The sequence below is a fragment of the Heliconius melpomene genome, chromosome 21 (genome assembly GCF_056956725.1).
Source record: "Heliconius melpomene rosina isolate 202511_hmr_F chromosome 21, ASM5695672v1, whole genome shotgun sequence".
NCBI lineage: Eukaryota > Metazoa > Arthropoda > Insecta > Lepidoptera > Nymphalidae > Heliconius > Heliconius melpomene.
This window is the reverse complement of record NC_140409.1, coordinates 14,098,400-14,112,192: the sequence shown is the minus strand read 5'-3', so window position 1 is coordinate 14,112,192 and position 13,793 is coordinate 14,098,400. Positions and strand designations below refer to the sequence as shown.

Here is a 13,793-nt window from a genome sequence, read left to right as displayed (position 1 = left end):
CCTGCTATATGTGGGGTACAGCATGAAGTTATAAAAAAAATAGATAAGGAACAAAATAGTCTGTAACAAAAAAGTAATTGTTTTAAAATTACAAAATATGGATGATATTAAATCATATTCATATCAAACAGAATAAATAAAACACACAAAAAATAATCATAATTTATATTTAAAAATTATATGTAAAATAAATATGTCATCTAAATGTAAGCATTTACTTGAAAATATATGCACCTATATTATCGTCTCCCTTTAAATTAACGAAACAAGCAAATACTTACATTTATTAAATTTACATTACATAATAAATAATAATAAATAGTTATAAATAAATATAAATAGTTATAAAAATCTATCGTCTATCCGCGAACTATGTCATATCACAGGATACAGTGGGGTTTTAAAAGGTAACCGTAAAAACGTTAACCGTAAAAGAAATGCATTTCCGATTAACAATTAAGTTATTAACCGTTCGGTATAAAAAACCCTCCACTGTGTTTTTTGGTTATACTGACTTTGTAATATTAGGTAACGTTAAGTAAGACTTTTATATTTTGGTAACGTTAAATGCTGAATGGTAACAAATTCGAATTTTTGGTCAAAAATCGCTATTTAAATACAAAAAGTCAGTTTTACGTTCATTACTTGAACAATTGTTTCGCGTAACACCATATTCTGAAGAAATATTCGTCTCGTCTTAGTAATGACCCTCGAGCATACGACTGTATGTCGGCGTCCATGTTGTTGTCACGGAGCCATGAGGTAGTTGTTTGACTGAAGGAAGTGGGTTCAGTTACTTCGGTTTGTTCACCAGGTTCTTCATCGGCATGGGAATCTGGAGAAGATGTAGAGAAGAATATTTGAATTTAGTTAAATGTAATATGAAATATAATGTTACAAATATTATTTTAAAAGCGACGTCGCGTCGTGGTTCAATTTCCAATCGGGGAAATGCATGATATGTACCATCTATATACCCTGATATATGCGGGAAACAGCATAAGGCTAAAAATATCTATAATGTGAAAAAAACCAACACTCACCTTCACCCAAAATAACCTTAAACGGTTCATCCGACTCCAACGGTTCACTCAAACCTATCTCATTTCTCGCGAAAATCCTTATCATGTAAGTATGGTTTTCGTTCAAATCTTTTATGTGATATTTCAAATCATTCACTTTCCCAACTTCCATCCACATCGTTTTGGTAACATCACGTATAGCTATGTTGTATCCCAGTAGCGGCGCTCCTCCATCCCACTCGGGCGTTCCCCACGATGTTACCACTATGTTACCGATGGTTCGGATTTCTAGAGGACCGGTCGGGGGTGTGGGAACAGCTGGAAGTTAGATGTTTTGTTTAATATATAGTTATAATCGTTTTGGACTAATTTATTCATTAATTAATGCTAAAAGTTGCTGAGATACATCTATAATGTACTATATATTAATGTAAGGACGTTTATGTAAGTAGTTAAAAAAAAGAAATCCAAATTATACTAATATAAATATTATATAAACTAAAAATTGTTAAATATAATTTTGAGTAAAACATCCAACTGAAGTGTCTGACTACATACGTGGTGCTTAGATAACGTCGTGGCGCAGAAGCCCAAGCGTGTTACTATAAGGGCGAAGATTGTGGGCGATTCCCATTCGGGGAAATTAAATAATTAATATTTTCATTTCCTTGCTCTGGAAACGGGGCAAAGTGCGCCGTTGAATTGAGTAAAAATCGCGAGAATTATAAAATTGATATTATATAATATTAATATTATATAATTTGTCTCTATAAGCACAGTCGTAGCAACACTTACTTGCATGCTTGGCCAATTTAACAGATTCAGATTCCGCCGGCAAGCTGATGCCGATAGCGTTCTCGGCGGACACTCTAAACAATAACTCATCTTTTTCCCTTATATTTTCTATGCAATATTCATGGACAGAACCCGACACTGTTACCACCTTGGACCATTTCTTGCCTTTAACTGTTTTGTATTCTACTATGTAATCTGGAAATTTTAAAATAGTGGAAAATTACTATTTTGTATAAAAATAATAGATTATACATACATAGATGGAAAGAGAAACAGAATGATAAATTTAATAGTAAGTATTATATAAAAAAATATAGAGCAACAAAAGAAAAATTAATAATAATAATAATCAGCTTCGCGCTGTATCCCACACCCATCAGGCTAGGCGGAGGGAACCTAGTGTTAAGACACTCTGTTCCCCACTTTCCGCCGAATTCTACAGGCACTGAGTGTTGAGTGGCAGAACTCAACGCCGCGCTTTGCCTCGACACCAGAGCGAAGAAATGGAAATATAAACGTAAATAAATATTTCACTTCCTCTAGTGGAGATCGAACCCAAAACCATCGCGTTACAATCACACCCTTGTGCCACGCCCCTGCGCCACCCTACTTAATTAAGGAATAATTTGTAATATTTTTTCTGAATATTTTCAAAATGATACAAACTCAAAAATATTAATTTTTAATAGAAATTCGTACATATAAAAATAATGTACAACAGCTGTGGGTTCAATTCCCATTACTTAGATCGACTTAAATTTATTACAAGTGTCCACTATCTAAATGTACAGAACTAAATCAAAAACAGAGAGTTGTACCTCTATTTTCTCTGCCTGCACTACTGTAGCAGAGAATTTTGTATTATTTCATTATTATGTTTCTCTTTCATATTTCTCGGGTTTAAAAAAAAATGCTTTGGAAGGGTTGCGTGGGGACACAGGTCAAAAAATCTTTTTCTTAAACTTATTTTTTAAACTAAAAATTTTATTTAGTAAAAAAATATCTAATGGCAACAGCATCAGTTGCTATTAGAAAATTAGAATTAGATTTTTATAAATTTTCCTTTATCTATATATATAAAATCGAAAGGTCACTCACTCATCACGAAATCTCAGAAACTACATGAGCTAGGAATCTCAAATTTTGCATAGGTGTTACTTATAAGACGGGAATTTGCAATATTCGACTTTTAAGGGGTTGTTTTTGGGGTCGAAAGTTTGTATGAAACTTCATTACTACAAATGCTAGGAGTCTCAAATTTTACATAGACGTCACTAGGACGTAGTCATGGAGACAAAAATTAACAATGACATAGTTCTCGCGGGTGAAACCGCGAGCGGGACGCTAGTAATACATATAAAATTAATATACATACTCAAATAATAATTATAAAATTATTAATAACTATGTAAATAATAAAGTATACTGTTGTTACAAGTGGTGTTTGCATGTAAATAGAATACACTTTGCAATGTGTTTTTTTATGTACTTCTAATTATATATTCTGTAAGTCTTCTTCTTCGTTCTGGCATTAATCCCGGCTATTGCCAGGGTCTGCCTTCCTACTCAACCTTTGCACGGTTTTTTGCGTCCTCGGTGGTTAGACCATTGGCTATCATGTCCTGCATCACGATCTATCCAACCAGCGCTTCCTTGGGCGTTCGGGAGGTCTCACTCCAGGAACTGGTATAGCAAGGCACTTGCAACCGACATAGTTCTTAGACCAGCGCGTAATGTGGCCAAACCATCTCTGGCGACACTCTTGGAGCTTATCCGCTACGTCACGGGCCCCAAGACTACCTCAAATGAATGAGTATGCGGTCAGACCGCGTTACGCCGCACATCCACCTCAGCATCTTCATTTTCATGACGTGAAGCTCCTGAGTGTGCCGAGATAATGCTGGCCAACATTCAATGCCGTATAAAAGAACCGGTCGGATGATGCTCTTGTACGAGTATATCAGCCCCTTGAGCTTGGGAGGTATTCTGCGGTCGCAGACCACACCAGTAACCTCCCGCCGTTTGACCCAGGCAGCGCTTATCCGGCCATGGACATCGTGATCGATGTCTCCAGACTCGTGCATATGCATCCAATGTACCTGAACTTTTCTGACTTAACAGCTGGCTCAGGACCTATAAGGATCTTCGACACATTTACCTTAAGACCACCGTTCTCAATCGTACCCTTCCAGAGGTTCACTTTACGCTCCAGCGTCAGTCAGTTCTCGTCAATGAGTGCAATGTCGTCGGCATATATCATCAGCCATGGAGGCTGGTCCTTCCTGGATGTGAGCCGAGACAGTAACGAGCACTACATTGAATAAGAACGTACTAAGAGTCGAGCCTTGGTGAACCACCACTGTAATCTCGGAGGGTCTAGTGTCGCCAACAGCAGTCCTAACCATAGAAGCGGAATCTCAATATAGGACTCAGGGATCACTTTCGATCACAATGCCCACCAGATACTCTAACGAGGCACACAGTCAAAGGCCTAAAAAGGCCACATGCAGAGCTCTCCTTTTTTCCCTGTATGCCCCCATATTGAGACTCAGCGATAGTACACTCTTGGCGAAGCCTGAAGTCGATCGGTCAGTAGCACACTCAGAGAGCCCAACGATTTCCACGCTTCGATCAGAATGCCGCCGTGATGAAGACTGCATGGGTGCTGAGTATTCAGCAACTCCTGGATAGTAGCTTCTCCATCTCTCATTCACAGAGGCATGACTACAGAGCAGTGTGCCCTGGGAATCTCTGACGCAAAGACATTTTGCGATATCTTGCGTCGCTTTATCCCGGGAACGTGCCAGTTTGTAAATGAACTTCTGCCCCTCCACAGTTTCAAGTTTATTATACAATGTCGGCAAACTCTCACTGCGGGCTCTGGCTACAGCTTTTTTACTCAACCGTTTAGCTACTGTGTTCTCCAGTCAGTCTTCAAGAGAGTTGGATTTCTGCCTTCTTTTCACGAGTCACCTGCACCTGGACCTCGTTATTCCACCACCATGTCTCCGACAGGAGTCGATGACACGTCCTCCCATAAAAGGCCAAGGACTCGCCTGCCCGCCGTAATGATTGCCGACTGAGCCTTATCCCAAGCATCCTGAGCACTCTCGGTGTTAGTTGAAAGATTATGACTTTTCACCTCTCTTTCTTCACCTCCGGGAAGTCGGTCTGCATCGGTCCATTCACCAACCACCACTTGATATGTTTCTCGGCTACTTTCTTCTTCAGAGTGACGTTAAAGTCCATGACAAGAAGACGATGTTGGGCCGTCAGGCTTTCGCCTGGAATGACTTTGCAGTTAGCTATCCTGCTTATATGATACCGTTTGGTCAACAAGTAGTCAATTTGAGTTGAGTGGTACCCACTCTTATACGTGATAAGGTGCTGAGGATTCTTTTGGAAGAACGTATTTACGACGGCCAGATCAGACACAATACAGGTTCTCAGAATATTTTCTCCCTCTGTATTGCACAGACCGTGTCCAAAACCTCCGTGAACACGTTCATATGGCTCAGCAGTCTTACCAACGTGCCCGTTCAAGTCCCTCCCAATTAAGACCACTTCCGTAGACGGTACAGCGAGTAGCACCTCCCACCCACCCAATGCCTATCCCACCTGGGGAGCATAGGCATTGGTTAAGTTTGTGGTAACGCGCTCAATCAGTACCCTTACTTGCATCAAGCGGTCGGAGCGACGGTCAACTTTAAGGAGCCCATTCTGAAGCTCTTCAGAAAGCACTACTGGTACTCCGTTTCTAATCGAAAGTGGCCCAGTGCATATGCGCCGGTAACCCTGTCCAATGTTACGAGACTTATTGCCCTTCCAGCGAGGTTCCTGGAGGCAAGGTCGCGTACCCGTATGCCCATAAACCAATATATATAATATAATATATTAGTCTGGACACCCTTTATTGGTGGACACCCTGGAATAACAGATAAGTAGGTACTTACTAGTAATAACGCTGCCTCCGTCGCTCTCTGGCACCGCCCATTGTATTGTGACTGATCGTGACGTCATCTCTCGCACTATGAACCTTTGTGGGCGTGATGGAGGCGCTAGAAGGGGAAATTATATGTATTTTAGTGAAATGAGAAAAAAACATTAGAAAAAATACTACAATTATAATATTACAATTATTTTCCATATTTATTGACGTGTAGTAAAAAGTTAAATTTATAAACATTGTTATATTAAAATTACTTTCATTAACTCAAAAAATTTTTTTAATTATAATTAATAATTTTAAAATTTTGTTATTCATTGATGTGAAATTTAATAATATTACAAGTTTATGTATAACCGATAAATTGACATATTAAATTGTAGGAAAAATCGCCATATTGTGAAGGAGTTTAACTTATTCGTTTATTATTTATCATTGTCAATAATTAGAACAATATAAAGAAACTCAAAGCTTAATTACAAAAATCTAAAAATACAAAATGGTCATGGGTTCACAATTCGCTAAAATAAATTACACACAAAAATCTTGAGAAAGCCACAAAATTAAAAAATAATAATAAATTGAGTGATTTTACTTCAAATGAAATACTTACACAAAGTCTTGCCAATAACGATCTTCTCATCAGAGGTGTACGGTAAACTGGTACCTATTTCATTTCTTGCGTATATCCTAAACTGATAACCGATATTGGCCACCAATTTAGTTATTTTAGCTTCGGTTTCTTTGGACACGGCTACTTCTTTCCATTTCTTGCCATCTTGTTTTGTTTCCACCGTGTAATCCAAAATGGCGGAACCACCATTTTTCTCTGATGGATACCAAGCTATTGTCACTGAATTATCGTCGATTCCGTAGAATCTTAATGGACCTAGAGGTGGTGATGGTACATCTGAAATAAGAATATTTAAATTTGAAAATATCATTAATATTATGAAACTGAAGAAGCGCCGAAGCGCGCGAATGTCAAGAACTACTGGTTCAAGTCAAAAATTTGAGATCTTTGTGGCGCTGCGACATAGTGTCTAATTGTCAACGTGACGTTTGTGAGTACGATCTCATTCAGTGGAATGAAATATCTTTATTTCTACTGGTAAAAAGACAATGGGGGAATTGAGTCACGCCACCTAATAACGCGATAACTGGGCGTGCGCGGGGATCGGAGTAAGTTCCATCTGCCTACTCCGCTGTTTGCGTGACACAGCGTGAAGCAAAATAAATGAAATAATCTGAATGGAAAAGTACATACCCAACGCATTCTTAATAACAATGGGCTCACTCTCCAATGCCTCAGATATTCCTACAGGATTTTGGGCCATAATTCTGAACATATATTCACAATTCTCATTTAACTTCTGTATACAGTATGTTTCTATATCTTTATTCACTTCAGCTACTTTGACCCATTCATCAATTTCGGGTTCATGCTTTTCAATGGCGTATTTAATAAGGTCTAAGCCACCGTCATCTAATGGCGGCTTCCACTCTATTGTGACTGATGCACGACTAATTTCCTTTAATAATACTGGTCCTTCGGGTTTGCTTGGTTTGTCTGAAAAATTTTTTTTTGTTGTAAATAAGTTTATATTAATGTGTGTGTATGTAAATATAATTAAATCACTACATAGTAAGTATAGATAAATGTTCTGGTATTCATTCTTTGTTGATTGTATTTACATTTTTTTCATTCCTACAATGTTTCATGTTTTTATCTTTTTTATTGAAATATTATCAATATTTTTGGAAAACTCAGTTAATGGATAAATAACAAAAATATTACAAAATATATGTCTTTTTCCACTACAACTTTACCTATATAAACAAATTAATAAAATAAATATAGAATTATTAAGGCGCGCATAGGGGACGCGTCAGACAGTTAATGCGATGGTTGTGGGTTCAATCCTCTTGGGTAAGTGTGAGTGGCATGCAGTTTTGAGATACTGTACTCAAGAGAACAAAGTTCTTCGATACTAAGTTCTCTGCCTACACTGCTATATGCGTGTAGCTGAATAAAACAAAAACGCACAAAAACTTACCATAAACCCGCAATAAAGTTTCAACAGTACACGATCCAGCTTTATTAACAGCTTCAATCATATATTTGCCCGAATGAGATCTCTTCACGTCTCTTATTCTTATAACACTGGTGTTTTCTTCAGTCTCTACCTCAATCTCTTTGTGCCTTTCGTCTATTCTCATACCGTTTCTATACCAAATAATTTCTGGTACAGGAACACCACGAATATTAGCCGTTACACTATAATCATCTCCCACTGTATGTTTTTGATCGAATTCTTCATCAGAAATTATAATTGTTGGTTTTTCCCTTATTTCTATTGTACATGAGGTTTCTATTTCACCGAATTCATTATTCGCAACGCATTTATACTTTCCCTCTGTATTTTTAGTCACTGTGACTATTAACGAAGCAATCCTATTTATATAAGTAGCTTTGGCTGTCTTCAATAGTTTGCCATTTCTAAACCACATTACTTTAGGTTCAGGTGTTCCTCCGAAAATGCAAGTTAATTCGACGTCCTCGTTTGTTGGCCCTACCAAGTCTTCCAAAGATTTCTCTACAGTAGGAGGTTGGTTTTTGGCGCTTTTCTCTATTTTTATGTAATCGGTAATCTCGGAAGATTCGCTGACACCTATTTCGTTTACGGCAAATACTCTGAATCGGTAAGATGATTGAGGTTTCAGATTTTCAACGATATATTGCGTTTTCTTTATGTTTTCTATTGAGATCCATCTATAGAACATAATTATTTTTCGGTTAGTTTTCCAAATGCACAAGTGTGGTTGGAAGATTTTAAAGATTTTATTGGAAGTTTTTATGTTAAACATATGAGCAATTAATATATTATATAGTTAAATATATTTTTAGACATCCAGATTCATAAAAACTAAATACTACTGCAGGAAATTTTGGAAGATCATCATGAAAGGGACTATATAATTCACAGAAATCCTATTAGCCTTGGTGCTGGGGCACAAGCGTGTGAACGAGGCAACCCGCAATGCCTCTAGAAAGATTCGGCGGAAAGTGGGGGAAGTGTCTTAATGGGAACGGCATAGGCGTAGGAAAAAGGAGGGCCGAACACGCCAGAGTAGTCTGGTGCCCGCCCCAGAAATATAGACTAATAAAAAATCTATTATATCTATTATATTGAATAAACTAGACTTACTCAATAGTATTTTCCTCTTGATATTCTAGGATATAGCTCTGGATTTCCGAAAAACCTTTTTCTTTAGGTTCAGTCCAGAATAAGTTGACAGACGTGTCATCTACGAACGGAATGTTAGGTTTACTAGGAGGCGATGGGATATCTGGAAAATTAACATTTGTTAACAACATTAAATAAAAAAAAAAAAATTTGAACATTTCGAATGTAGGAATTTTGAAGTTGTCCTCGCGCAGACTGTAAACGCGACGGTTTGTATTCTAATTAAAGTAATGGATTATTTTCATTTTTATCGCTCTGGTTACACATAACGCCTCGAAAAATGAACGGGAAATAGATAATTGAGTAACTTAACACTAGGCTGATTATATTGTTATCCCACAGGATAAGGCGTGAAAGAAATGAATACCTTGCTAAATATAATAGTGTTATAAAATATAAAATTGTTTTAATTTTCTTTGTGTTAAAAATATTTTATATTATATATAAAAGAAAAGAAAACAAGATAAAAATACATAAAAAAGCAAGTTTATAATCTCTAGTACTTAAAATAGTCAATAATAAATAAAACTCACCTAATATAACAACTTCAATATCAATTTCAGCGTACCCACAATTGTTTTCTAATCTCAATTTATAAGTACCGGCGTCATTATTATCAGTTTTCTTTATAGTAAGATTGGCAGACATAGAATCAATAGTAGGTTTTGTGTGTTTAGATTTCTTGATGATCTTTGAATTGACAACCCATTCGTCGTTGGGTGGAGGGTTTGCCTCATATTGGACAATGATAGTAACATCACTGCCTTTCTTTACCCTGTATCCCTTTTCATAGTCCACTATTTTCGGTGGAAATTCTATTACTGGAATAATATTATTTGAATTAGGTACATGCATTTTCGTTTAGTTGAAAGACTACCGTTTGAGGCCGTCGTGACGGATGTGAGTTTGATTTCACATAGGAGCAATTAATTATTTTCTTTTTCTCGCTCTGGTCATAAAAAGGATTTGAGTCATAAAAAGGATTTGAGGTCAGCCATTGAACATGCAATATTTCGAAAATTGGTCTAATAAAAGAGTTATTATAAAGATTATTATTCTAAAAGAGTTTTGAACCAAAATAGTATTGCATTCAGTAAAATTTTATTTAAGTCTTATTTAAGTTAAGCATATTAAATATGATTTACTTATTCATTCTTATAATTGCATTAATTAAGTCGCATGTTGTGTAAAAAGGTTTCCACATTTACAATAAAATCCACCTACCTTCCACTTTTAACCTAGTCGTACACCTCGTGTCTAATAATTGACAGGAATATTCACATTGATCGTCTTCAGTACATTTTCTGATAATAAGTGTTTGTTTCTTCCCATCAGAGATTAACGTGAACTTCTCCGAATCCTCCAAAACTGTTTTTCGTCGGAACCAAGTCACATCTAAATCTTCTTCTGGTATTTCAACTGTAAGATAAGCGTCGGTGTTCGTTGGAACCACTAAGACTTCTGGTAGTCTTAAGATGAAATCGATAGATGGTTCTTTGACGATCAGTTTGGCAGTACACTTGTCGTTGCCAACTTCACACGCGTAAACACCTTCGTCGCTACTTTCACAGTCGTAAATCTTCAATTTTTGTTTTTTCCCGTCAATTGTTAATTGCATGTGGTTAGAAAGTTGTATTTCAGAACCATCTTTGAGCCACCTTACTAAGGCATCACCCTTGGTGAGTTCAATTTCAAATGTTGCCTTATTTCCTTTATTAACATTTTGGTCCTTTAGTCTTGTAATGATTTCTGGTGGCAGTTCTACCACAGTGACTTCGGCTGTGCAAGAATCATCGCGTAATTTGCAAGAGTATTCGCCTTCGTCGTGAACTGATGTGTTGCGAATAAACAACTTTCTGACATTTCCACGTTTCTCTAATTCGTATTTGTTCTTCTTAGGTTTGATAGTTTCTCCATCACGTTCCCATATAACATCTGCTGTTTCTGAATTGATTTCGACTTCTAGAATGGCGACATCGCGTTCTTTAACTTCGAAATCTTGTAATTTCCTAATGAATTCTGGTACAGTCTCGTTAACAATCAATTCAGTGTTAGTTTCTTGGTCTTTTACAACACATTTAATAATTCCTTTGTCTGTAAGCTTAGATTTCTTTATTCTGAGCTTATGAATACGGCTTTCTTGTATAATCTCTCTATGATCCATTCCGCTAAGTTCCTTTCCATTATGGTACCACTTCGTGGACACTGTGTGGGATGTTTCGCATTCAAGAATCACTGTCTTGCCTTCTTCAGTGACATAACGCTTTTTCAGATTTCTAACGAACATTACTTTGTCTACATCGATGGTAACTCTAGCTCCATGAGAAGCTTTGCCTGCTGAATTTGCTGCCACACATTTGTAATCACCAGAATCTATTTCAGAATCAACATTTGTGATTATTAGCTCAATGTTTTCACCATCGAAGTTCTGGGTAATAGTTTCGTTTGGTGTCAGAATTTGATTATTTCTGTACCAAGTTATGATTGGTACTGGATTGCCTGTGACTTTAGCGTTAAGTTTGATAGTGCCTTGCTCTTTAACTGTCAATTCTTGGAAACGATTTATGAATAGTGGTGGTTCAGCGTTCTCTTCTGTAGGTTCTGAAAATAGGACGAATTACATTAATAAGAATAATTATAAAGAAGCAATTGAAGTTCAGTACAAAAACTTAGTAATAGCATACCTTCAATAGTGATTACAGCGCTGGTCTCAGTGGTACCTTCAGAATTGGTTGCCTTTAGAGTATAAACGCCATCATCTTTGCTTTTCTTTGGCTTGATAATAGTTATCGAATGGATATTTCCATCGGACTTTTGCGACGACCCTTTAATTGGCTTATTATTTTTATACCACACTACTTTAGGCTCAGGGGTTCCTACAACTTGCGTAGTCAGCACGAAACTTTCACCTTCTCTGATAATCATACTCTTCAATGGTTCAATTACTTGTGGTTTTTCGTTATCACCTGTTCTGATCTTCAAAACAATTGGTAAGCTCGCTTCCCCTTCCCTATTCACAGCTAGGACAGTGTATGTACCTTCCTGGAATTTCTTAACGTCAGATATTTTGAGAACACTGCAATACATATGCATATCAGATTCGGTCGCTATGGAAATATTTTCGCTAGGCATAATTTCTTCTCCTTTAAAGAACCATGCGATATCTGGTTCTGGAATTGCAACTAGCCTGCATTCTAAGAATATTTGAGTGCCTTCATCTACATACTGCGCTTTTGGACGCTTAGAGAATGTTGGAGGTATGCCCTCCAAGATATCGGCTAACGAGGATTCCCTAGACAGACTTTTTCTTGATAACACTGTCATTTCTGAACCATGATCTGATAATGGGGCCTCTACAATCAACTCAGTTGTGCTGGAAGCAAACCCTGCAGCATTTTTGGCTACACAAGTAAATGTACCGGCATCTTCTGGGAAAACTTCTCGGATAACCAATGTGGCTACATTGTCATCGTCATAGTACATCTGGAAGTCTTGAGAAGGTTTGATAATGGCTGTTTGTCTGAACCACGTTATTTGGGGTCTAGGATAGCCCTCTACTTGGCACTCGAATTGGACAGTAGAACCATCCGGTGTGTGTTTTGGACGTAATTTTTCCACAAATATTGGTGCAACTGCTTGTTCCTCAGACGCTGGTTCTAAAAGAAAGAAAATCATCTACATAACACAAAGTTTAAGTCATATTTTACATCATAGCTAGCTAGTTAAAACTAATTAACTAGTTTACTTTGGTGGGAGTTGTGTTATTTTTTAGCAATTACGATAGTGCTTGTGTTTATATATATATAACAGTTCTTATTTCATACTGCTATCTACTTGATATGCTATGGAGGCCAGTCATGGCGCAGGGACACTAAGTATAACTGTAAAATCAACTGGTTGTGGGTTCGATCCCCACTCGAGGAAATGAAATATTAATTTAAATTCCCTTTCTTCGCTCTGGTGTCTGGCGGATACAGGGTGAAGTTGATTTAATTTAATTTTACGTAATGATTTGACCTTGTTGTACTTTTCAAAATATATTTTTAAAACTACAAATACATATGAAGAATATTCACTAAAAGTTTCCTTCGGATAGGAATAAAAAGTCACAAAAAAATATTAAGTGCATTCATGAAAAAAATAAAAATTAATTATCATAAGGAAAAGCATTTTTTAACTACATGGGCTTTTGATATATCCCGACTATTGTTGACTGAAAAAATCACATAAACTTATGCATGTAATTACTATTTGCAATTTTTTTTCCAGAATCCGGTTTTTTCCCAAAAAACAGAAATTCCTGCTGAACCATCCGTCATCCGTCACCCATCAGCAGGAAAACGTAGTTTGTGGTCTGCGTCCGTATTGCATAAAACAGAGTTTAATAATATAAGAGACAAATCTTACTTTCAAATACAGGTAGCTTATCAATTTTCTCATTTAGCTTCTTCTGTAGGTACAACGTATAGTTCACTTCATCCATGAGATATTGTGCTGGAACCCAACCTTTTTCCTCGGTGAGATGTTTGCGGACAAACCACCAATCCTGATTTGTTGTTTCTGTGCGAAGCAAATAAAATTTATATATTAAACTAGCGATCTGTTAATGCCAGTCGTGGCGCAGGGGCACAATCGTGCGACTGTAAGCGCAACATGTTGTGGGTTCGATTTCCACTCGAGGAAATATTTAATATTTTCATTTCCTTGCTTTGGTAACGAGCCGCCACTCAACACGTAATGCCTTCAGAATACAGCGGAAAGTGCCTTACGCTTTTTATTATT

At 37.0% G+C, this 13,793-nt stretch overlaps 1 protein-coding gene across 1 annotated transcript in view; it reads right to left on the bottom strand.

The window, feature by feature from the left end:
• Window positions 1-150: 150 nt before the first annotated feature.
• The window catches only part of sls (sallimus), a 111,135-nt gene continuing 97,492 nt past the window's right edge, over window positions 151-13,793 (bottom strand). Inside the window, exons 44-55 of the mRNA XM_085206653.1 lie at window positions 13,419-13,571; window positions 11,696-12,667; window positions 10,236-11,612; window positions 9,545-9,832; window positions 8,973-9,114; window positions 7,821-8,536; window positions 7,031-7,333; window positions 6,377-6,673; window positions 5,771-5,875; window positions 1,818-2,012; window positions 1,044-1,340; window positions 151-835 (exon numbers count right to left, since the gene is read on the bottom strand). Coding sequence (XP_085062779.1) covers window positions 642-835; window positions 1,044-1,340; window positions 1,818-2,012; window positions 5,771-5,875; window positions 6,377-6,673; window positions 7,031-7,333; window positions 7,821-8,536; window positions 8,973-9,114; window positions 9,545-9,832; window positions 10,236-11,612; window positions 11,696-12,667; window positions 13,419-13,571 — 5,039 coding nt within the window. The 3' untranslated portion in view covers window positions 151-641. The remainder of the gene's footprint in view (window positions 836-1,043; window positions 1,341-1,817; window positions 2,013-5,770; window positions 5,876-6,376; window positions 6,674-7,030; window positions 7,334-7,820; window positions 8,537-8,972; window positions 9,115-9,544; window positions 9,833-10,235; window positions 11,613-11,695; window positions 12,668-13,418; window positions 13,572-13,793) is intronic.